General features: G+C 37.5%; 2 protein-coding genes across 2 annotated transcripts; one reads left to right on the forward strand and one right to left on the reverse strand.

Moving 5' to 3' along the window:
* The first annotated feature begins 1581 nt into the window (after positions 1 to 1581).
* On the forward strand, positions 1582 to 12197 carry cnga3a (cyclic nucleotide gated channel subunit alpha 3a). The gene is made up of 7 exons (XM_082137248.1): positions 1582 to 1952; positions 3598 to 3730; positions 5277 to 5393; positions 5650 to 5817; positions 7019 to 7120; positions 7209 to 7315; positions 8628 to 12197. The coding sequence occupies exons 2-7, from the start codon at positions 3630 to 3632 to the stop codon at positions 10031 to 10033; spliced, it is 2001 nt and encodes a 666-aa protein (XP_081993374.1). The 5' UTR covers positions 1582 to 1952; positions 3598 to 3629; the 3' UTR covers positions 10034 to 12197.
* Positions 11396 to 23575, reverse strand: ube3a (ubiquitin protein ligase E3A). The gene is made up of 11 exons (XM_082137235.1): positions 23262 to 23575; positions 22219 to 22302; positions 19517 to 19830; positions 18193 to 19439; positions 17919 to 18063; positions 16537 to 16742; positions 15449 to 15613; positions 15190 to 15345; positions 15024 to 15097; positions 13653 to 13796; positions 11396 to 12806 (listed from the first exon to the last, which is right to left on the reverse strand). Coding segments are annotated over exons 2-11 (2574 nt in total). The 5' UTR covers positions 22221 to 22302; positions 23262 to 23575; the 3' UTR covers positions 11396 to 12685.
* Positions 23576 to 23928: the final 353 nt, after the last annotated feature.

Consider the following 23928-nt stretch of genomic DNA (forward strand, 5'->3'; position numbering starts at 1 on the left):
GACATCATCAGTCTACTATAGTCACTAGAAAAATATTTCTTACGGTGGACTACATCATAGCTTTTCCCTAAAGGCTGCAGCAGTGACGTGCTGTCTCTGTCACTCGGTGTCCTCGTGACATGAAAAGCTTTGCAGTAGCTGAGCTGAAGACACTTAGCTTCCTCTGAGATGAGAGAGGACTGCTGATAAGGGCAGCACTGCAGTAAATCAGATTGGTGGAATGTAAGAGAAACATTTGGATGAAAATGGACTTGTTTCTAATCAAAGTCTGTGCATATTATTCATATCTACATTCAGAAAAAAGGTGCAAAAGGTGTCACTGGGGCGGTACCCTTTCAAAAGGGACACCTTTGTACCTAAAGAATGCATGTTAGTGCTCCAAAGGTACATATTGGTACCAAAAGTGCACATATTTGTACCTAAATGGTGCATATTGGAACCTTTTGAAAGGTTACCACCACAGGGACAGCTTTTGTACCTTTTTTTCTGAGAGTGTATATGGCTTCCCCTTGAGGGAAGTGTAAAAAATAAAGTGTAGTACCGTTTACTTGTTTGAATGATTAATGTTTCATGGTCTGCATTAAAAATATAAATAATGAATTAATGAATAAATACATAAATAAATGAAAAGGGGAAAATAAGAACAGTCATTCAGAGCGCAAAAATATCTTCCTAGATTTCAATCAGGTTAGAACAAAGATTGATATCCAATTATCCATATGCTTTATAATTCAGATATTACGAATTACAAGGCTCTATAGCGCTGCTTCTGATATACCAAAATATATGAATTACATATTAATTCTTTAGTGTCATTTTTAATCAATTTTGTGCAAACGAGGCAAAGCAAACTTGTAAACATGTGAGGCTCACAATCACATAGGCCTATCTCAGCCATCAAAAATGTAACTACAATAGGGTATTTGTTTAGTAAAATAAAGGTAAGATGAACCTTTAGCTGGAATTCAGATTTTGTATCTTGCCTTGTGATCTGTGACAGATGGCAGATGTTAAATGGCAGCTTAGTCCTTATTAGGGAACTTAATCATTTTCTATTGGCAGGTGACATGCTATTAAAAGTTATGTCTTTGCAAATGTTTCAATATATTTTATATTCATTTCACTCACTCATTGACTCGCATGTGCTGTAAGGTCAGCTCAGTTTAACTGAAGCACACATAGGGCTGAGGCCAAGAAAGAGTATTAGGTGGCTCAGATAGGCACTCAGGCCTAATCTGGGATTAACAATACAGCTCCGCAGATTGCCTTAAGGATTTCTCAGGTCTCATTAGCATGGCTGGGATGACCATGTTGATGCCAGAGCTGGTGATATCGGTATAGTGCCACAAATGCCTGCCACTTTTTTCAGTCGATCACTAATCTCTCAAAGTGCTAGTTCATCAGGACAAAAACACTGCCTGGCAGCATAGAACAATTTACAATCTGGACAATGCAATTATACAAACATAAATAAATTAAGATAAAAAAGCAACACATTTTAATATTATTTTCTTAAAAAAAGTCAAAGGATGTAAATGTGTCAATCAAATTTCAATAAATCATAAAAAAAGGAAAGAAGTCAAGAAAAAAGGAAAAGCAAACATTACAAACATGAACGTTTCAGTTTGTTGTAAAAAAAGAAAGAAAAGGCATTGCTAATGAATATTAATTAGAAGACGAGCCCTACTCTCCGCCCACGATCACATCGAACGCTCATCGGAGGAGGATCCTTTAGCAGTCTAAATGTGGACATTAAGGAGACACACATTAGAAAAAGTGGATGAAAACTGATGTCCAAAAATGCAAACTCGAATTAGTTCTATAAAAATGGGATTTTACATAACATTAAGCAGGATCGCCAACTGCTTCAACCAAAGAGCAACTTGAAAAGGATTTCTGGCTGAATCTGGTGCCCTAAATCTGTTGGACTATTAAATATTGTTGCTTCACAGGTAAGGTAAATCGTTTAAATATTTACTAGACTGATGTAAATGTTAACAATTGGCTTTAATTTTTTTTTTGTAAATGTCCCATTATTTGTTGTCTGTTAGTGTTTCCGACAGCATTTGTTGACGAGTCGATAAATAACTCGACAAGTCACTAAAATATTGCATAATGCATCAATAAGGCTAGCAACAAATGGAAATGAGTTAACAGGATTCCCTTTCAGAGCGTTTTGGCGCACGTGCAACAGTGCGCAGCTTTCCAACTAACCGTTTAGTCACAATAAACCAGTCCAGATTTTCACTTGACGATTGGGGAAAGAATATAGGCAGTATAGACGTATTACATTACAGTGTCAAAGTTACCTATACTGTAAAAACAGCCACCTTTACCATAAGGTAAAATTATATCTTAAATATGTAATTCTACTGTAATATATGAAAGCGTTTTTGTAGAAGGAAAATACTGAATTATCTTATAATTTACATATAACAATAAATTATTACTTTATATAAAATACATAATATTCTAACATTACTAACATACAAAGTTAGAAACTAAATATACAGTCACCCCATAATGCTTGTAATGATCATCAATGTAATTTTACAGTGAAATTCTAGCAACCTCAAATTTTGGTACTGTAAATTTAACAAGAAATACATAATAATAATAATAATAATGTATTGTCTCTGTTTAATTTACTCTGTAAGTTTATGATTTAACATAATCACTGATTAAGCATTTAAAACAAAAGAATCAAGAGAGCTGGTTTTCCCTTTTACATTTATGATGACCGTACAACGAATGGAAAGAAAGACCACCCTGGGCTTGTCAAAGTTTTGATGTATTGTTTAGGGTGGGCAGCGGGGACTTCAGATGCTCAGATGACAAGAACCCTGATGGATAGAAATCAGGACTGCTGACATGAAGTTGCTGCGTGTCCTCAGCATTAGCATCACTCTGGATTTGGAATAGATTACACGAATAGCATTGGCGGTGTTAGTCTAATTAGACTAATCTTCCCACAACGATACAATAAAACTAAACGTCATTAGATGGAGATCATCGTTTTTTTGGTCAAAGACCCTGAAACCACAAAGCAATATTTTGGTGAAAAACCAGTTTAGGAAATTTACAGTCATTTTTGTTGCATATGAATAAGATGCTGTTTTTAATAAATGCATCTCTCAGTTTAACCAAAAATAAATTTTCAACTTATTCTTGCTATATGCAGTCACACTTTCTAAGACGTCTATATACATGGTGGCTTAATATCAAGTGGCTTTAAAGTACATCTGGGTCATGATCTAGCATAGAGATGGGCCGCTGATCTTGTTTAGTGTTTAAGCAGTAAGTATTTTTAGGTGATGTGTGTTTAGATGGCATTGCTGTCAGAGTAAAAATGGGTTTGCAGAGATCAAGTCAATAACAGGTTCTTATAATCTCTTTAGATTTGAATTCCACTCAACTTTGGGTTGATACAACGTTACTATCTGCAATGATTTCATTAATGACAGCCCATTGAAAGCCTTATTGCATTATGCTTTTGAGCATAATTTATTTTCTAAGATCAAAAACATGCTTTAAATGTTTAATAATTCATGCTTTTTTTTGTTATGGTGTTGTCCTTTGTTTGTCCTTATTATCAAGCACTGGATGCCTAGAATAGGCAAAGAAGAAAAATGGCGAAGATTTGTACAGAGCAATCGTTCCCATCCCGACACAAGCTCTCGGTCCGAGCCTCTAAAGATGACCTGGATCAGACTGAAAATGGCATAAGCAGGTTAGAATAACAAGACATGACCTTAAAGGGTTAATTCAGCCAAAAATTACTCAAAAAATGATCTTTTTGGTTCAATCTGAGAGCTTTCTGTCCCTCCATTGACAGCCTACGCAACTATCACTTTCAGGCCCCAGAAAGGTAGTAAATACATCTTTAAAGCATTCCATGTTACTCCAATTTTATGAAACGACGCAAGTGTATGTAAAAAAAACAAACAAAAAACTGCTCTCGTCAACACAACACGCATGCATTGTAGTGCTCTCGTGAATGTGCGTTTGAGATTAATATTTTGTAAATATAGTGGTAAATTGGGTTTTTAAGCGCAATAAAAGCACTTTTATCGCTTCATAAAATTGAGGTTAAACCACTGGAGTCACATGGAATGCTTTAAAGATGTCTTTACTACCGTTCAGGGGCCTGGAAGTGGAAGTTGCGTAGGCTGTCAATGGAGGGACAGAGAGCTCTCAGAGTTCATTAAAAAGATTAAAAATTTTTGTTCCAAAGATGAATGAAAATCTCATGGGTTTGGAACGACATGAGAGTAATTCATAACAGAATTTTCCTTTTTGGGTGAACTAACCCTTTAAAAAGGTCATGTAGTACATTTATAATCCTTTTTGTGCATCATTTACAAACTTTAATTTAGGTTTTCACAGACTGTTTTAGTAAACTCATTTTTTTTAAAGTAATGACCTCTTCGCATATGAAACATGAAGCTCTTAACCGAAGGATGTGGGTTTGTCGTATGGTCAAATGTAGTTTGGACTCCTTTAATAACAGCTTTTTTGAAAATCTTTTTTGAAAAGTTCACAAAACAATATATGCTGAAAACAGCTGGAATTAGACTGAAATGATCTGCGATCTTGTTAATAATAAACTCTAAAAAGTAGCTCTATTGGAATATTTGGATTCTTCAGGAAAAGACAATACCATTCAAAAGTTTGGGGTCTGTAAGATTTTATTTTTGAAAGAAATTAATGCTTTTATTCAGCAAGGATGCATTAAATTGATCAAAAGTGACAGTAAATACATTTATAATTACAAAATATTTCTATTTCAAATAAATGCTGTTCTTTGAACTTTCCATTCTTCAAAGAATTATCTTCAAAGAAAAAATATTATCATGGTTTCTTCCAAAAAATGTATCAGCACAATCTGTTTTCATCATTGATAAGAAATTAGTTTCTTGAGCAGCAAATCAGCATATCAGAATGATTTCTGAAGGATCATGTGACACTGAAGACTGGAGTAATGATGCTGAAAATTCAGATTTGCATCACAGGAATAAATTACATTTTAAAACATATTAAAATATAAATCAGCTATTTTAAATTGAAGTAATATTTCACTATAGTAGCCTACTGTTTTTGCTGTAAAAAATGCAGCCTTGTTGAACATAGAAGACTTCTTTCAAAAACATCAAAAATCTTACAGACCCCAAACCTTTGTATGCAAGTGCTACACTTTGTGCTTTCTGGGTAGTTAGTTCTGGGGTTGGAACATTATTTGAGTTCTGAAACATAATTCCCCCCACACCTTTTCTCAGGGCACATTCTCCATGCGAGGACACCTCCTCTGATATGCAGGGGATCATTTCTACTGGAACCAGCCAGTTTCAGGAGTCCAGGAGAAGCTCTTTCACAGGTGCTGGGGCTATGGCAAGGTAACATCCGAACTAAACCTTGAATCTAGTTCACCTTGTGAACCCTGATTACCACTAAACCAAGTCAAATGCACACTGAGCAGTAGATCTGTTGTTGTGAAATCTGATTTTAACATGGAAAGAAGTGAACCTCTCATCAACCAAGCCAACAAAATTTGAATGTGTTAAGTGCGCATTTGACATGGGTGGAGCAGAAAGCTACATACTGTATAAAGAGCTTGGAAGTGTTTCTGTTTGACATCTTACGGTCTCCCAGGCTCACCCAATTTCTGGTAATGCTGAGGAACTGGGCTTCACACAGAGAGGTTGAGCGTCCCGACTCCTTCTTGGAGCGATTCCGTGGACCTGACCTCAAAGACTTATCTAGCCGAGGAAGTAATGCCCGATCCTCTATAGGCCTTCCTGACAAGCCTCATAAGAGGAAGTAAGTCAAGATTTTCTGTACAGTTTCTTTGTACAGACAAAGATGCCTTTGGTATAACGTGGAGTCCTTGAAAATGAAAGATACGTGCAGAGAATCATGCTGGATCTGTGTGGAAAAAAAATATCCATATTGTGTGCAGATGATTCATAAAACAGATCACAGAGCTGAGGATTCATTACTTGTTGGACCAGAGGTTATAAAATGAAAACAGTATGTAGATTTCCATGTAGAAATGTCCTTTAGGTAAAACAGTATTGCAATAAAGTGTAGAATAGAAACAGATGTTGACCGTAGATATAGATACTAAATTAGCAGTAGTGATGGTCTATAGTTATCCTAGAATCAGATCCCTCAGAATTTAATCCACAATAATAACACTAAAATGAATGACTTTTGCTCCTTAAGAAAAGCCAGTCATTGGCCTCTGGCAGTTTACAATATGAACAACTGCAACAACACAGACGAGTAAGTACCCTATAGAAACAGCTCCACAAGATATAAACCCCTATTTAATACATTATAAATATTAACTAAAATATTTTATATGGTAGATACTAGATTGTAGATTCCTAAATAATGAATGAATGCTAATAGTGATGTATATCAAATATGCAACTAAAAACAACAGATGATAGTCTGTCGTGTTTTGTATTAAGTTAGTACATTGCCTTCACAGTGTTCAGTGAATATTGGTAGTGTTAATGGTAATGCTGCCCTCTGCAGGTTAAGACGAGAGATTACTAGTGGTAGTTCACAGTAGTGACCCGTAGATTTCAGACTAGTTGCTAATTCAAATAAAAACAACCCAAAATGTTACCTTCAGCAAAAAGGAGGACAAAAAGGAAGAAATAAAAAAAGATGAGAAAAAGGATGGAGACGTAAAGGAAGAGAAAAAAGATGAGAAGGAAGAGAAAAAAGACGAGAAAAAAGATGAGAAGGAAGAGAAAAAAGATGAAAAAAAGGATGAGAAAAAAGATGAAAAAAAGGATGAGAAAAAAGACGAAAAGAAGGATGATAAGAAAGATGATAAAAAGAAAGATGCTCCTCCTCCGCCGTGAGTATGCCACAAATGAAATTTTAGTTTTAGTGACCGATATTGACACAGTCTAGTCTAACAGTAATATCTTAAGATGAATGCTGTGATTTAGTATACGTGTTTAAGTTTGAAAGCGGCCAGACGATAATCTAATATGCGTTTTAGGAAAGAAGTGTGGATCATGGACCCAGCCTCAGACAAGTATTACAGATGGCTTTCCATCATTGCAGCCCCAGTGTTTTACAACCTGATGATGCTGGTGACAAGGTCTGTTCATGCAGGATCTCTCATGACATCGATACATTTAGATGTGCGGAGAGATGTGGCATATGCTTCATTTTTCATATTTCTCCAGGGCCTGTTTTAATGAGCTTCAGAACTCTTTCACAATACTTTGGATCATCCTGGACTATTCGTCAGATGTAATCTACTACACAGACACATTTGTCAGAGCAAGAACAGGTATGGTGGTTACTCATTGATATAATAATATTGATGGAATATCTATTAAATAGGATTAATATTAAATATTATAACACACCACCATTCAATAGTTTGGGGTCAGTTAGTTTATTTATGATAGAAAATAATACCGTTATTTAGCAAGGACACGTTAAATTGATCTAAAGTGACAATAAAGGCTTTTACATTGTAAATCTGATAAATGCTGTTCTTTTGAAAGAATCCTAAAAAAATATTCCAGAAAAAATATGAAACTGCATTTTTTTATTATTATTTTGTTTCATGAGGTGTGCTTATGTTAGTACGATTTTTAAATGGAAAAATTTTCATAATTTAGAAATAAAATGATTTGAATGCTCTGTTGGAAGGGGCGTGTCTGCTGTGAGACTTCAATGTAAACACTCACTGCTATGATCGGCTAAAATCTTTGCATATGAAATAAATATTACATGTGGAACTCTCTCAAAATCGTTTACTATTTACTATTACTGCTGTTGAGATGAACTATTGATAGCATTATATTAGATCTACTGTAGCTGATGACAGACATGTCTGTTGAGTGCATGAATGCAGTGATCTCATTGATTTCTGCACCTTCATGAATGCATTCATCATAAATAACAGTGTAAAAACGATGTAAATAAGAGATTCAATGTGCAGTGTAGACAGCATGACTGATTATAACAGGGAGTTTTGGGGAGAGTCCAGAACTCAGTCACTGATAAACTCACGCTGTATGACCGACAGCTCCAGCGATTGTAAAGGTTCGTTGATCGCTTTCTGTATATAATTTATTCACAAATTAAATAACAGATCATTTTCATACTAAGAGAAACAATGTGAAGTTGATCATTTAGTCACTGGCTTTATTTACTGACGCATAAACAGCAGTAAAATGATTTTGAGACGAAGAACGTCTGACTGTACATGAATCCTTACATATCAGAAATCACTGATCACAGATTAAACATTAGAATTTAACACGGTTACTTACATATTGTGGCATTACTGTCAAGGTCCATATCTTACAGTAAAAGTCTGTTTGCGAAGCCTGCACCAAAATTGCAGCTGATTTATCAAAGAATCCACGGTTAAATGTACCGAACAAACAAATACTATTTCACAATATTACTGTATTTGTAAACAAATAATAGCAGCCTTAGCATAAGAGCCTTTCAAAAACATTATGAAATCTTACCAATCTTAAAAACCTTACCAACTTTTGAATTAATGTGTAAAATTATTATTATTATTAATTAATTGTTACATTTTTATTATTTTTATTTTTTAACATTTTTACTGTCCTTTTCAGGGTTCTTGGAGCAGGGTCTTCTTGTCAAAGATGGCAAGAAGTTGATGGATCATTACAAGACAATCCCACAGTTTAAATATGACATGCTCTCAATGATCCCGACAGATATATTAATGCTGAAAGTGGGAATCAACAATCCTGAACTTCGCTTCAACCGCCTCTTCAAAATGGCACGTCTCTTCGAGTTCTTTGACCGCACAGAAACACGAACAAACTTTCCGAACATTTTCCGTATTAGCAACCTCGTACTTTACATCCTGATTATTATTCACTGGAACGCTTGCCTTTTCTTTGCAATTTCAAAAACGATTGGTTTTGGAAGTGACACATGGGTATATCCTAACATCAGCCACCCTGAATATGGCCGCTTGGCCAGAAAATACATCTACTGTCTGTACTGGTCCACTCTCACTCTCACCACCATTGGAGAAACGCCACCTCCCGTTAGAGATATTGAATACTTGTTTGTCGTTATGGACTTCCTCATTGGAGTGTTGATTTTCGCTACCATCGTCGGTAACGTCGGCGCCATGATCTCCAACATGAACGCATCTCGTGCTGAATTTCAGGCTAAGATCGACTCCATCAAGCAGTACATGCAGTTCCGTAAGGTCAGCAAGGACCTGGAGGCCAGGGTCATCAAATGGTTTGACTACCTTTGGACGGAGAAGAAAACTTGTGATGAGAAGGAAGTCTTAAAGAATCTCCCAGACAAGCTCAAAGCTGAGATAGCCATCAATGTCCATTTAGACACGCTAAAGAAGGTGCGAATCTTCCAGGATTGTGAAGCGGGACTTCTTATAGAGTTGGTGTTGAAGCTGCAACCTCAGGTGTTCAGTCCTGGAGATTACATATGTAAGAAGGGCGACATCGGCCGAGAAATGTACATCATCAAAGAAGGAAAGCTTGCTGTAGTGGCCGATGATGGCGTCACGCAGTTTGTGGTGCTCAGTGACGGCGCTTACTTCGGAGAAATCAGTATCCTTGGAATCAAAGGCAGTAAAGCCGGTAACAGAAGAACTGCAAACATTCGTAGTGTCGGCTATTCGGACCTCTTCGCCCTGTCTAAAGATGATCTCGTGGAAGCGCTTACCGAGTACCCAGATGCCAAAAAAGCCCTGGAGGAGAAAGGAAAGGCTATTTTAAGAAAAGACAACCTTCTTGATGAGGCGGTGGCAAGCGCAGGCGCAGATCCCAAAGATCTGGACGAGAAGATTCAACGCCTAGAGGGCAACCTTGAAATCATGACTGGCAAATTTGCCAAGCTCATGGCAGAGTACACGTCCTACCAGGGAAAGATCAAACAGAGGATAACCAACATGGAGAGCAAAGTGAAAACACTACGAGTCGAAGATCTCTCTGAGGTTGTTGAGGACAAAAAAGAAGAAGAGAAGAAGACAAAATAGTTAACAGCATAGACATTGGGGTTAAAGGGGTTTCCTTTCTATGTACATATTCCTTAACATAGTACATTACTTTTAAACTTTATACTTATATATTTATACATTTTACAAATGACAACATTGTACTAATTGCCACATGTGTGTTAAAATGGAACACTGGTTCTTGTATATGCAGTATGGAACAATTTGTTTATATGCTCTCAGGAAGAGAGATACACTATCGTTCAAAAGTTTAGGGTTGGCAAGATTTTTTTGTTTTATTTTTTCAAAGAAGTCTTATTCTCACCCAGGCTGCATTTTTTTGATTTTCAAAAATACAGTAGTATTGTTACAATTTAAAACATGCTGATTTAGTGCTCAAGAAACATTTCTTATGATCAATGTTGTAAAAAGGTGTGCTGTTTAATATTTTTCTGAAAACCATGACACTTCTTTTTTTTTTTTTCAGGATCCTTTGATAAATAGGAAGGTCAAAAGAAAAGTATTGATTTTAAATAGATTTTTTTTGTAACATTATACATGTTTACTGTCAATTTCATGCTTAATAAAAGTATTAATTTCTTAAGAATTTATTAAAAAAATGACCCCAAACTTTTGAATGGTAGCATATTTTTATGGTGAATCCCAAAAACAAGTAAAAAGGGTACTTCAGACTGTATCAGGGCTACACTTGCAGACAAGGCATTAATACCCTAATTGTTCATTTGGCAGAAGCGTTAGAATATATAATTTATTCATTTGATGATGTTCTGATTAAGCTCATTAAACAATTACATTATTTCATTAATATTACTAATAGAGTTGATCGAAAAGAAAGAACTACTTAACCACATGAACCATGATAAAAACATCCCAAACACAAACCATAACATTTTAGTGTCCAAACCAAAGTACCCAAATGTGTTCTTTAATAAATGTTCTAACAAACGTTGTTTGTTTGATAAAAGCATTTCATTTAAAAGTAATGTAAAACAGAAGATGGACTTCTCAACAGACAGTAGTGTGTGTGTTTAGTACATGAACGGGTCATGTTAAGGATCAGAAACTGCACTTAGAGAGTAACCTGGTACAGAAAAGGACAAGGTGACTGACTATATAAATAGACATATGTCTACATTTACGTTATTTAAATTATTTATCTAACTTAAATATATTTTTTTAAACCTGCCAAACACCAGGTGACTGAATCCTAAAATTCTAAAATGACTAAAATCTCAGTTTACTAAAAACTATACAGTATTTTGACTTTGATATTGTGTTGAATATGTTAAAACAGACATTTAATTTGTGTATTTTTCCACTATAAACCGGGAACACGTCAAAAGACCCAAAAGCTGAATCTCATCATCACATTTCCAGACTTGGTTTGTTTTTTCAGTTTTGAATTTATTTAAGAATAACTTGAAACAATCAAATGTTGTCATTCTCAATATCAAGTTCTGTTTCCCCCTTTTATGTTAGCGCCATCAGCAGTGGAACAAACCACAGTCACATTTATTATGCAAGAGGGAAAATGGAAAAACAAACAAAACAAAAAAATGTAGAGGGCATTGCTAAAGTGGGTTTCCAGCTATGCATGTACAAACCGGAGAGGCAATTCTCAGGATAAATGTTTGGCACGACAAGACAGTGGTACAGTTTGTGCCAATTTCCCCTCATTTTCATCCAACAGTATAGGGCCAGACACTGTGCAGAGCAAGAAGAAAAAAAAGCAACTAAAACAGAAACAGTTTCTTCACGGGGCAGTCAATTAGCATTCACCGACTAAAAGTCTGAATTTTGAATTAAAACAAGATGGATAACAAAACAAAACACTTGTAGAAAACCATTGAGAGAGTTTTATGGGAAGGTTGGATCTCTCTTTTGTAACACTACGTGTTTTTGTCAGGAGTGCACCGTGAGCGTAGATTAATTTTAGCAAACAGATCAATTCTGTGCGAAAGAAGCGAAATGCAGAACACTGGCCATAAAAGAGCAGCACAGCTTGTTCAAGCGGCATTACAAACAACGCAGTTCCTCAATAAATACAGATTCCTGGACACAATTGAGATTAGAGCTGCTCTGTACCTTTGAAAGCATTGCTGCAAATGCGAATGGACTAGGGAAGACCTATGAAACACGAGCCAAAAAAAAAGTCAAAGGGCAGACCAAAAACAAACAAACAAAACTAAGAGACATTCTGAATATTAAGTGCACTTTCACAGTTCAACCATAATACATCAATAAAGTTCCACTTCCTCCCTTTGATCTTGCTGTTTTATTAAGTTTACATGGTGATCAGTCCTGCAGGTGTCGAAAACTTCTAACCGTCCCTCCTTTTTTATGACTACGAAAGCAAAAAGTGAGTGGATTTCCTGGCAGACATGCCGGAAGAGATTTAATCCCTTAAAATAAATAACGCAATATCTCAGTGCATACAAAAAGGGAACCTTAACACTTACATAAGAGGGAGAGAGAGCCAAGAGTCCAGTGTGGTTTAATCAACTATTTAGGCACAGGCACACGGCCACCAGAACTTTCCCATTTTAACCCATTTCATGTTGCCTTACATTTAAACTTGATATTTACTTTTAGTTGTCGATGTAGCTGAATTCTCCTTTGACGCACAAATGAAACCTCTGAGGGCGAGTGAGTTCTTTTGCGGGTCCTGGAGCCTCAGAGCATGCCGAAGCCTTTGGCGTAAGTGATGGCTTTAAGGAGTCTCTCTCTAAGTTTCTCTATGGTGGAGTATTCGGGGAGGAGCAGCACGTTGAAGCAAGTATGAGAAGTGGGTAACCTGATCATAAGAGGAGGAGAAGAAGAGTGTATTACTTTATTTAATACTTCTACTGCAGGTTTATTGCTGTGGAAAGAAATGTATACAATGTCATTAACCTGATTAAAAAAAATGGTGAGAATGTAAAGCAGAATTTGTTTAGCATTACTAGTGTTATTCCAGCATTCGTTTTCAATCATGCAAGGAAGTTTGGAGTGGTAAAGGTGTAAGGAATTTCTTTTTTGATGCATTATGGTTCTTTCTTGGGTGATTCTGAATCGATTCAGCTGTATGGTGGCACTTAAGTGTACGTGAGAGAGCCATATTCTACCCCTTGAGGTGAAAATCCAGTTTTTGTTATTGTTTATATGTCTATGTGGTGTTTTTAAACTGCTTTAAGACAAACCATGAGAAAATTCATAAGTCAACACCATTGCTGATTATTTTCTTCTTAAAACCGCAGTGAACCAAAGACAGTCTCAAAAACGCGGTTTGAAATCGCTGGTGTTTCTGACGTCACAAACTACCGTGTCACCAATCACGTCAACGTGTGATCGTCAGTGGATCTCTGAACGGATGTGAGTGAGTGGAGGCGGGACTTATTTGTATATTCATAGAACCACGTATACTAAATGAGGCAAGGGTGTAGAGTTACATTGAAGCTATTTTTAAGGCATGAAAAAAAAAATTCAAGGAAAAAACTTGTAAATACGTAATTTTGAGTTAAAAGGGATAAAATGATTGACTACAGGGGGACTTTGAGATTCAACTTATCTGATACATGATCATGCAAATATTTGAATACGGTATGGTGTCAAAAACTGAACTCATTGACCAAAAGTGTAGAGTGGCAGTATTTGAGTTTACCTGTCTGAGTCAGGGCCATTTTTGGCAATAATCATCTTGAGTTTGCCTAAACCTCCAACTGGAGCTCTATCTGTGCCAGTGGTGAACTGAAGAAATAGCCTCTTCTGCTCCTGTCCAAATGAGTGCACAGTCTCCCAGAAATCCCTGATGAGAGACAAAAATATAATTTTTCATAATTTTTAGACCACATAGGAAGTAGTTTTTAAAATTAGTGGTCCACTGATATCGTTCTTGTAAATGCTGATGCCATTATCTAAAGCGCAGTTTTACTGATGGACAATATAAGGCCCAATGCCCATATTTAATTGACACCTTCGCTAAGCCCCGCCCTCCTTAGTTACTGTTGCTACGCCTGACAAGCTTTCGCGCCTGGTACTATTACAGTATGTATGCACCGGTGTCAGACATTCCCAAGGAGATAATTAGTAATTTTGGGCGAACAGGTGAAATATCTGAGAGAGCAAGACAAAAGGGACTGCGGTATGCATCCGAGGGATATATCCACGACATAATACGCAACCGATTAGAGAATAATTTAATCAAAATTGAAGCTAAAGCCTATAGGTCTCAGTGCAAGCAGCAGCCGCCTCATTCGCTGACCATTCAAATGGGAAACACACACATTAAGGAACAGCTATGTTCATGCACAGCAGGGTAAGTGAAATTATAAATCAAACAGCTTACCCATAAATCTTGTGGAATAAACACAAGACATTAGCCTGACCACTTTGCAATGATAACATTCTCCCGCTTATATTTTTAGCGCGCCAGGCTACTGCTCACACGTCGTGGAGCAAACGTAGGTGTTTTTGTTAATCCTGTCAACATTTAGTTGTGAATGGGGCCTCCCACACTGCTTGATCCCGGCCCGGCATTTCTCCCCTTGGGTTTTAGGTTTCGAGAAGGAAAAAAATTCCACCCCCCCCCCCCCCCCAAACTTTTAGGAGACCGGGTATCAGATTTGAACAATCCATACGCACAACGCTTCGACATGTTTCCCTCGCTCGAAAGCTTGCCAGACCTCCCGTGCCTAGTAACGGTTGCTAAGCCACAGATTGGCCTGTGGCGGTTTTCGGGCGTGGCTTAGCGAAGGGTCAATTGACAGCACCTAGATTTTATTATCCATTTACAAGGTTGTCAGTAGGTTTTGTAACTGGAGAAACTGCCAAAAACCTCAAATGACCAAATATACTACATATTTACATAAATATGCATACATGACTATGAAGTTAGAGAATTTTTTTTTTTAATATATATTTTATATAAAAATATATTAAATGCATAGATTATATATTAAATTAGTTAATTATATATATTTCAATAAATGAATAATTTATAACACATATATTATTTTATTAAGCATCCACATACTTAATAATGCGACAATCTTTGTTGTATCCTCCATCATATTCTGTACTCTCTTCAAGTGCTAGGAAGTCAAGATTCTGCGTGAGAAAGAAACAAATGGGTTTATATGTATGGATGTGCCACATGTGAGAACATCCTGGAGGTGGTTAACAATCTGTAGCTAACTTACCCTGCTGCCACATATAAGCAACTCAATTTCCTCTGGTCGAAACAGATACTTCAGTGGAGATTCATTAGTGACCATGTGGAATCCTCTTCTGAAGGCCTTGAACTGTTTCTCCACAGTTTTGTTCAGCATGTACTCTGCATAGAGTGCCACAAAATCCTGCAGAGACCCGCTTCATGTTATGCATATACTTGCAGATATGAACATGTTCGTGGTTTTAAAAGTTGAATGAATGAATGTAATGCTTGTAAAAGTAACTAACCTTTCTGTTCTCATTGGTAACTGGGATTTTATCACCGCCTTCCTTTAAATCATACATTAGTGGGTTTCCAAACAAGTCTGTTTGTGAGATCTGGAAGGTAATCATCATGTCTTCTTCCACATTACCTTCATATTCCTGTAGGTCCTTCAAACTCTGATAAAGAACCTGCAGAAACACACAATCAGCACCATTTTGACAGAACATATATAATCATTCTCTCTGCACTGACACTCCAAGCTTTTTTTTTTGCTAATCCAGTCCATTAAATAATTGCTATGTGACAGAGCAAGAATCAACTCGCCCCAAACATTTTGATGAGCAGTCACTGTGTGCTAAAGTCATAATGACTGAAATGCTGATGTACCTGCTCAAATCTCCTCTCAGCATGCCATTAAAAAGACTGAGGACAGGACATGCACACCCACTTGAAATAAAGCTGAAATGTTGCTCTTTGTAACTACCCTCAGTCAACTTACAACATTTCAAGGAAGCCCAAAATCCAAGGCCATGTTTACATTATTATATTATATATTTGTTTGTATAGACATTAAATACTGTCTTGTTGGATTTTGCAAGATTTTAATCTACATTAAAGTCTGCCTGCATGCGAAAAAAGTATGCACCACTTTTTCTAAAATGTAGTTTAAATCGATTTATATGTAAACTTTAAAAATGCACACTACTGTTCAAAAGTTTGGGATCAGACACTTAAAAAAAAAAAGTTTTCAGCAAAGACACATTAAATTGATCAAAACACATTAAATTGATGATAAAGACTTGAAAAAGATGAATGGTTTCCACAAAAATATTAAGTAGCACAGCTGTTTTCAACATTAATAATAATAATAATAATAATAAGTATTATTTCTTGTAAACCAAATCAGCATATTAGAATGATTTCTGAAGGATCGTGCGACACTGAAGACTGGCCTTCAAATAAATGCAGCCTTGGTGAGCATAAGACACTTCGTTCAAAAACATAAAATCTTACTGACCCCAAACTTTCTGTTATATTAGTGTTTACAAAAACAAATTCTTGACTAGGGAGATTGCTGAAGAACAAAGAAATGTAACCAGGCAAGTATTACCGGATGTGAGTCTGCAAGGTCTCGAAACGTTCCTTTCTTTCCCATTAATTTTCTGTAAACCACCATAGGGAAGTGCACATCGAGAATGCAATTATTGTAGATAGCTAGGCCCAGGACGATGCCTATCAAGGTGAATTGGCCTTCATTTTCAAACGATGAAGGGTTGAACCAGAAAAGCTTTGTGCTTTCATCATAGGTAAACATGCCTGTTGATAAAACAGAAAGAGAAAGCGTGTACAGATGGGTGCACAACAGATGTCAATCCCCTCAACCTTAATGAATCAAGATGACAACGAGATAGATCTGAATCGACAGTGTAATATAAGTTCTGAGTGGAACGTTAAGGTCTGGTTTCACAAACGGGGCTTAGATTAAGCCAGGATTAGGCCTTAGTTCAATTAGGATATTTAAGTAACTTTTATAAACATGCCTTAGAAAAAACATTACTGGTGTGCATCTTGAGACAAAACAATGGCATTGACATTTTAAGATATCTCAGTGCAAGTTGCTTTCGGTTTAAACAGCTCAAACATGCATTTTAGTCTGGGACTAGGCTTAAGCTTTGTCTAAAACTGGGGGTAAGCCTAATAGGCCATACAAACATTAACCTATCCATTTCAGTATCAATTAATATGAATTAAACTGAAATTAAATAGAACTTTGCGTTAGGATGCATGAAGAAAGACAAAAGGTCAAGTAGGAAGTGTGCATTCGCCCCTCCTTAAAAGCCTAAACTTAACGTCCAAATCAGTCAACTCATGTAACGTGACTGTCGTAAAATATAGTCTACTGCGGGACATGCTTTACGTAAAAAAACAACAACAACAAAAAAAGTGTTATTAAATGCACATTAAACTATGAAAGAGACTGATCCCCACACACTTTCTGTATTTGTGTATAAAAGATTAAATATACACAAAAATATGTAAAAATGTCTGTCTTGGCGAGAATTTACATAATGACAGTCTTATGTAAATAAACAGTTGGGAAAGAAATAGGATGCATGTCATTATATTAGATCCATGTCATTATATTAGATCCATGCATTCGGTCTTAAAGCCTAATGCAAATATCTGCTGCTATCTGTCATTAATGTTAAACAAAAGACAAAGACAAAATCACTCACTGCTCTTGACTGAATAAAAATCAATGTATATTTAATTCATACAGTGAAGACTATGCAGTGTTTTAAAGTTTAACTCAGGGCTTAATGACTATTCTAGTCCACTGTCTTGTTCCAGTCTGGATATTCTCAATAGTACATCTCAAAATGGAGAAGGTCGCGATTCAAGATCGTGGATCATGATTGTTTGTTATAAGATCATGATATAAAATATTGGGAAGATCGCCCACCCCTAGTAGGAATTATTAATGATAATTACCTATATCTGGGTTAAAGATCTCCTCTACGACCAGTTGAAAGAACTCTTTGGATACTCCTCCTTCATCCACTCCTTGCTCACCCTCAAACTCCACATACAGCTGCTTCTTCAGGTCTGCTGGGTTTTCCATGGCAATCATCTCCAACTAAAACCAATCACACATTCATTTTACATCCACAAATCATCTTCAAAAAGGATAAACTATACACAACGAACCATTCAGATATCTTACTTCAAAACAAATATATAACTTTTTGAGCTCATTGGGACCTACCCTGACAAGAGCATCATCAATGACGTGGTCTCTGCGCACTTTGAGTCGCAGATAGGGGTTCAGCTGTTGTCCCTGCACCAAACTGTAGAGGGCAGTAATCCTGCGCTCACTGTACATTCGGATCCGGTTGTCATAGTACAGGCCAAGATTCTTAGTCACAGGGTTAAGAATGAACGGGCAGGTCATAAAGGAGAACTTGCTCTCGGTCTCCACTTTGAAGAAAGTGTAGTCTTTGTCCATTTCCAGCACATCATTGAGCGGTTCATTGATGAACTCCTCGAAGGGGATGAGGGGTTTTCGACAGTCCGAGGCACGAATGCCTAGTTCCGTCTCCAGCGGATCCACTCGAGGGCCTTTCTTATTGCGTCGTTCCTCGCCCAGCAGCTCCTGCAGAGTCAACTCACTCGACTCCGGGATCGGCTCGTCGTCCTCCTCCTCGTTGTGACCTGTGTCTAGGTCGCCGCCCAACACGTTTGCATAGTAGACGATTTTCAAGCACTTGGTGGCTGCCACCACTCCATCATCCTCGTTGACCAGGTTTTCGCTGCTGAACTCGTTGCTGATGACTGTGTAGGTAATAAGCTGCTGGAAAGTCTCGATCAAACGTCGGATCTGGTCTGTGCCGTACTGCGACCACAACCACGCAAGCTTAGCCAGAGCCGGAAGAGGTAGCTTGCTCATTGCCTTGCAGAATTGCGGCAGTGCGATTTCTAAGTATTCCGGACTGTGGAGGTTACTGTTCTCCATGACGATAATGAAGACGTTCAGGTAATTAGGGTCGGTGGCGTACACGTTGTGATAGGTGAGGTCACACTCTACGTTGGGCGACAGGTAGACTAACGCGTTGAGGAATGCTGCTTCAATCTTCTCGTTCGATAATAGTCTGTCGTACACTCTTCTAACTGCCTCAATGTCTACAGAAACTTCTACAGGATCAAACTTTTGGACGTTGTTCTCCCCGTGAGACAACCCATCTCCACTTGACGCTGAGGCTTCGGGTTCCACCTCCATCGCCGTGGACGAACCAGAGGCCGTTTCTTTCTCATCTTCATCTTTGTCCTCATCCTTGGCCTGTAGGGACTTGAGCTCTTCCTTGGTATGCTGCTTCGCCTTGCGGAAACTCTGGACCAGACTCTCCGCACTTGAGAAAACCCTACCGATGACACGAATTAGAGGAGAATAATCCTCAGACTCACTGCAGAGGCTCAGGATTTCATACACCTTCTCCTCCGTCAGGAAATTCAGATCTGCCAAAAAACAGAGTAACGCACATTTAAACATTTGCGACCGACAGAAATTCTGCTACCATGACAACATTTTTCACCTCTAAAGTCCTCCCTTGCGGGTTGTAGGTCCTTATGGTTCATCTTCCCGTTGCTGCAAGCAGAGAAGTTGTGGGCTCCTTTGGCACTGTTCTCCGGGAAGGCTGAACTGGCTCCTTTCTTAGAGGGATGAGGATCACACAGTTTGGCATTATTTTTATATAACTCCAGGGCCTTGATGGCCGCTGCATTGTTATCCATGCGCTGGAAACCCGGAGAAGAGCCACAAGCCTCATTCGCGCAGGCCTCATTTCCACAGCCCTCTGTTAACTGGTGGTAGTAGCGCTCAATTAAATGCTTTGCAGCCGCTCGCTTCCTGCATCAGACATTCAAACAGGACAGCAGGGGGGATTAGTATGGTTCAATCCCAAAATAAGTGCAGAATAGTGCAAATACTTCTCTGCTAAATCAAACAAAGAAAACCATCCATTTAAATTCTCTAGCAGCCATCAAAACATGACTATTGCATGTGCACATGACTGGCCTACTCTCAAAATGAAGGAAAAAGCAAGCATTATACCTTAAATTCTTTAAGAGAATTATTAATCTGAAACAGAATGACATGAGTCAAAATCTGCTAAGGGGTGATTAAATGAAAAAAAAAAAAAATCATGTAAAAATGTATCATCTTTTATTGGAAAATTGAACGTTTTACCAAACTTTGATAATTGCCTCAATCTTTTAAACAAACTGAGAAGATGGTGATCAAACTACATTTTATAAAAATCATCTGTCAAGTTCCCGAATCTTACATCAGCAGGAAAATGTCAAATTGGATGACCAGGGACTCAACTCAAGGTCACTCATTTAAAGGGATAGTTCACCCAAAAATGAAAATTCTGTCATCATTTACTCACCCTCAAGTTGTTTCAAACCTGTATGAATTTCTTTTTTCTGCTGAACACAAAAGAAGATATTTAGAAAAATGTCTGTAACCAAACAGTTGATGGACCCCAATGACTTCGATAGTAGGAAAACAAAATTAGTATGGAAGTCATTGGGGTCCATCAACTGTTTGGTTACAGACATTTTTCTAAATATCTTCTTTTGTGTTCAGCAGAAAAAAGAAATTCATACAGGTTTGAAACAACTTGAGGGTGAGTAAATGATGACAGAATTTTCATTTTTGGGTGAACTATCCCTTTAACAGTTCGTCTATTGCCAAAATTATGGGGAAAAAAAGATCATTTAAGAATAGGAAATTATTTTAAATATTCAAATCAGTCAGAATCAGAATGAGTAGTTTGTGCATAAAAAATGCCCAGCCAAAAAAAAGTCGCAGTCTGGATTTAAATAGGTAAATGCTTAAGAGTCTATGATTGGATCATTATTGTAGTGATTATTATGTTGTTTTTTTTGGTTTGTTTTTTACGTTATATGTTTGGCAACAGTTCTTCTAACCCTAATTGATGTAGTGTGTAGCTTTTCATTTCTTAAACAACCATGTAGGAAGACACATCATGGCCACATTCCAAGATTCATCAGGCTCAAATCGTGAACAAAGGGTTGGGAGGGAGCAGGAAGAATCATTTTCACAGTCCACTCCAGACCTTAAATTAATTGAAAGTCTTTGGTATGTGCTGAAGTAGATTTTACAGAGTGCTGGACTCTTGCATTGTCAATACAAGATCTTGACCAAAAATGTATGCACCTCTTGATGGAAATAAATGTTTGATGTTACTGCAGATTTTGACTCATATCTATAATGTTGCAACTCATGCAAAATGCCTTTTGCACTGACACCAAAATATCATGCATTGATCAGTCACAATGTGTTAAAAAAAAAAAACATTTAATTGACATTTATGTCTTCATCATTAATTTGGCGCCATGCTAATATTAAGTTTTGGGTTCAACAAGTTGCTCTATTGACAGCATGTGTGGCTTAATATTGAATTAAATAAAAAATAATTGACTCGTCCCTCAGTATACAAAAAATAATAAGCAAATAAAAATCAGAAACAGTAACAATTTACAATGGAAGTAAATGGAGGCAGATTTCCTGGGGGTTAATAGCATACATGAAGCTTGTAATTTTTTTACAGCTTTCAAAAAACTCTTTATTATTTGATCTGTAATTCCTAAATTATGCTTTCCGGAATTACACTTTTCTAAGTGACTAAACTTCCGGTTATGTGCCATCATCGTAATTCATGCCAATATAATTTTGAGGTCTTATGGCTTATACTTTTAAAACACTGCAATAATGTTTATTGCTTGGCCTCATGTACTTCCAAGTGCATTACTGTAACATGACTTTTTTAACGATCCACCAGTGTGGTTAATAGTGCTTTTTCAACCAACCCACAAGGTGCGGACACATTAGTGAAATTTCAGAAAAAATTATGCGGGCAAAAAAGAGACAAGCTGTCGATAAAGTAGCGATGCATAAAACACCGCTCACACAGACAGAAGTCACTTACTTTCAAACCAAGCAGCTTTCTGTTGGTCAACATGGTGAATTCACATGAGCAAAATAGTTCCCTAAATCTGCTTAGGGAACTTTTTTGCCCGCACACGAAAAACACTTAATTGTGCAGATTCCTGTTGAACAACAGTTTCACCCAGAAATTGTAAATGTGACCGCACCTTTAGGATAATGAAGGATTTGCTTATTCTTAATGCAAACTGTAAAATAGAGTCAGTAATTTGGAAACTGGCTATGTATGTTGATTAAAAAAAAGGTATAAACAAAGACACTTACATTAGACTTGCTTAAAGTTTCCAATATCACACTCTTCTTCAGCTCTGAACTCAAAGAGACCAAAAGGTGGTCAGGTAAGCAATCCTGCAGATTAACAGAGAGAACAGTCACTCACTTTACGTACATTACAGACAATATCCACAGACGACTGGGAATATAGTTCACTTAATGCTGACTGATGAAAGGGATTAAAACTACCTCATTAACAACTGATAGAGACTGCTCAGGGTGATGGAGAAACATTTTACTGTTGGTAAACACGAACTAACGTGCATCACGGGGCAGAATGTCACCATAGATAGTGTCGTAAAACCTATCGAACTACGTTACTACATAGACAGTAATTTGGGACCCTTTGATGTCCAAACATACTGACTAGGTAACTTACGTTAGTCAGCTCGCCAGTATTTGACACGCACCCATGTGTCTGCAAGAACAGCAGGAACATAAACCTAAAAAGAGGCCAGAACTAAAAACACACCGTGTGCTTTTGCGTTAGTACCATCCTGTTTACCCCGAGCAGGAGCAGGAGGAGGAGAGGCCGCAGAGGGGCAGGCAGGGGGTATGACAGTGCACAAACAACTTCAACCTTGCACACACACGGTCAGTCTGCTAAAGATCATTTTAAAACAAACGATCACACACCAAATAGTCACGGATAAAGTGTGTTGATGATGATCGTTGCGCTTAAGGCAGAGTGAGAGCAGCAGATATTGTAACCTTGCAGTAACTGTCATGGGGAGTAGCTAATGGCAGGAAAGAGCTGAGTAACTAGTTAGCCTAGCTGCAGCTAACGTTAACCACAGTCCTGACAGTTAGACAAAACGTATGGGTTTTACTTAACGGTTATTGTTGCATAATCAAAAACGATGGAGTAATAAGGATATCGACACTAAACATATTTCGCTTGTTTATCAGAAACTCCCTCCGTCCCTCCCCGGAGCGGGTTAGCAGCGCGGCTAACTGGCCTACCAGCGCTTATTACGGCTTCGATCGAACGCGATCGGGATGGGAAAAGGGGGATTAATGTTTTGACAGCTTACTTCTGAAGATGTTCTGATGCAGACGAAAGAATCGGGTCGTTCAACATCACAATCGCTCGGTGTGCGGCGTGTATTCAACTCCAACCCCTCCACAAAATATTCGCGGCCATCTTGATCAACTGAGGCAAACACGGAGAGCGATCCCACAATGCACCGAGGCACGAAGACGACCATCAGTGTAAAACACGGCACAGACCTCTGGCAGTCAGTCAAGATCTGACTGAGATGTGTGGAATACAGTGGAAACGTTTAATACGGTATACATGTGCTTACAGTTCAATACTAACTTTTAAAACATGACTGAAGAGTCTTTGAAAATTTTACTATACATATATCAAAACCGAAACCATTGTAATATTAAGATTCATCAGCAGATGGCAGAATTCGAAAGGAAAACGGCAAAAACTAGATTTGCATTTGCTGATGGAAATACCAGTAGCCTATCGAGTGAGATTTTGATTTATCTCAGTGATTCGAATCTTTTGAGTCGGTTTACCAAATATATGTATCATTCATTGATGCTGTTTACAGAGGAATATCCTTGGAATCACTTTCAAAACATTTTTATATATATATATATCAACATAATTATGATATCTACAGTTCTTTGTCATAAATGCAGTTTACATAATATGACGCGGGAGCAATTGTTTGTAAAAAAAAAAAA

Source organism: Leuciscus leuciscus (assembly GCF_965113295.1).
Source record: "Leuciscus leuciscus genome assembly, chromosome: 14".
NCBI classification, from domain to species: Eukaryota; Metazoa; Chordata; class Actinopteri; order Cypriniformes; family Leuciscidae; genus Leuciscus; species Leuciscus leuciscus.

What these genes read in the sequence shown, in the direction of transcription:
- cnga3a (XM_082137248.1), top strand. Translation starts at nt 3,630, where the DNA reads ATGGCGAAGATTTGTACAGAGCAATCGTTCCCATCCCGACACAAGCTC. An exon ending in GGTGCTGGGGCTATGGCAAG is followed by an intron (nt 5,394 to 5,649) that starts GTAACATCCGAA and finishes ACGGTCTCCCAG; the next exon opens with GCTCACCCAATTTCTGGTAA. An exon ending in GACAAGCCTCATAAGAGGAA is followed by an intron (nt 5,818 to 7,018) that starts GTAAGTCAAGAT and finishes TATGCGTTTTAG; the next exon opens with GAAAGAAGTGTGGATCATGG.
- ube3a (XM_082137235.1), bottom strand. An exon ending in CGCAAGGGAGGACTTTAGAG is followed by an intron (nt 19,440 to 19,516) that starts GTGAAAAATGTT and finishes GTTTTTTGGCAG; the next exon opens with ATCTGAATTTCCTGACGGAG. An exon ending in AATGGCCCTGACTCAGACAG is followed by an intron (nt 12,807 to 13,652) that starts GTAAACTCAAAT and finishes TCTTATGATCAG; the next exon opens with GTTACCCACTTCTCATACTT.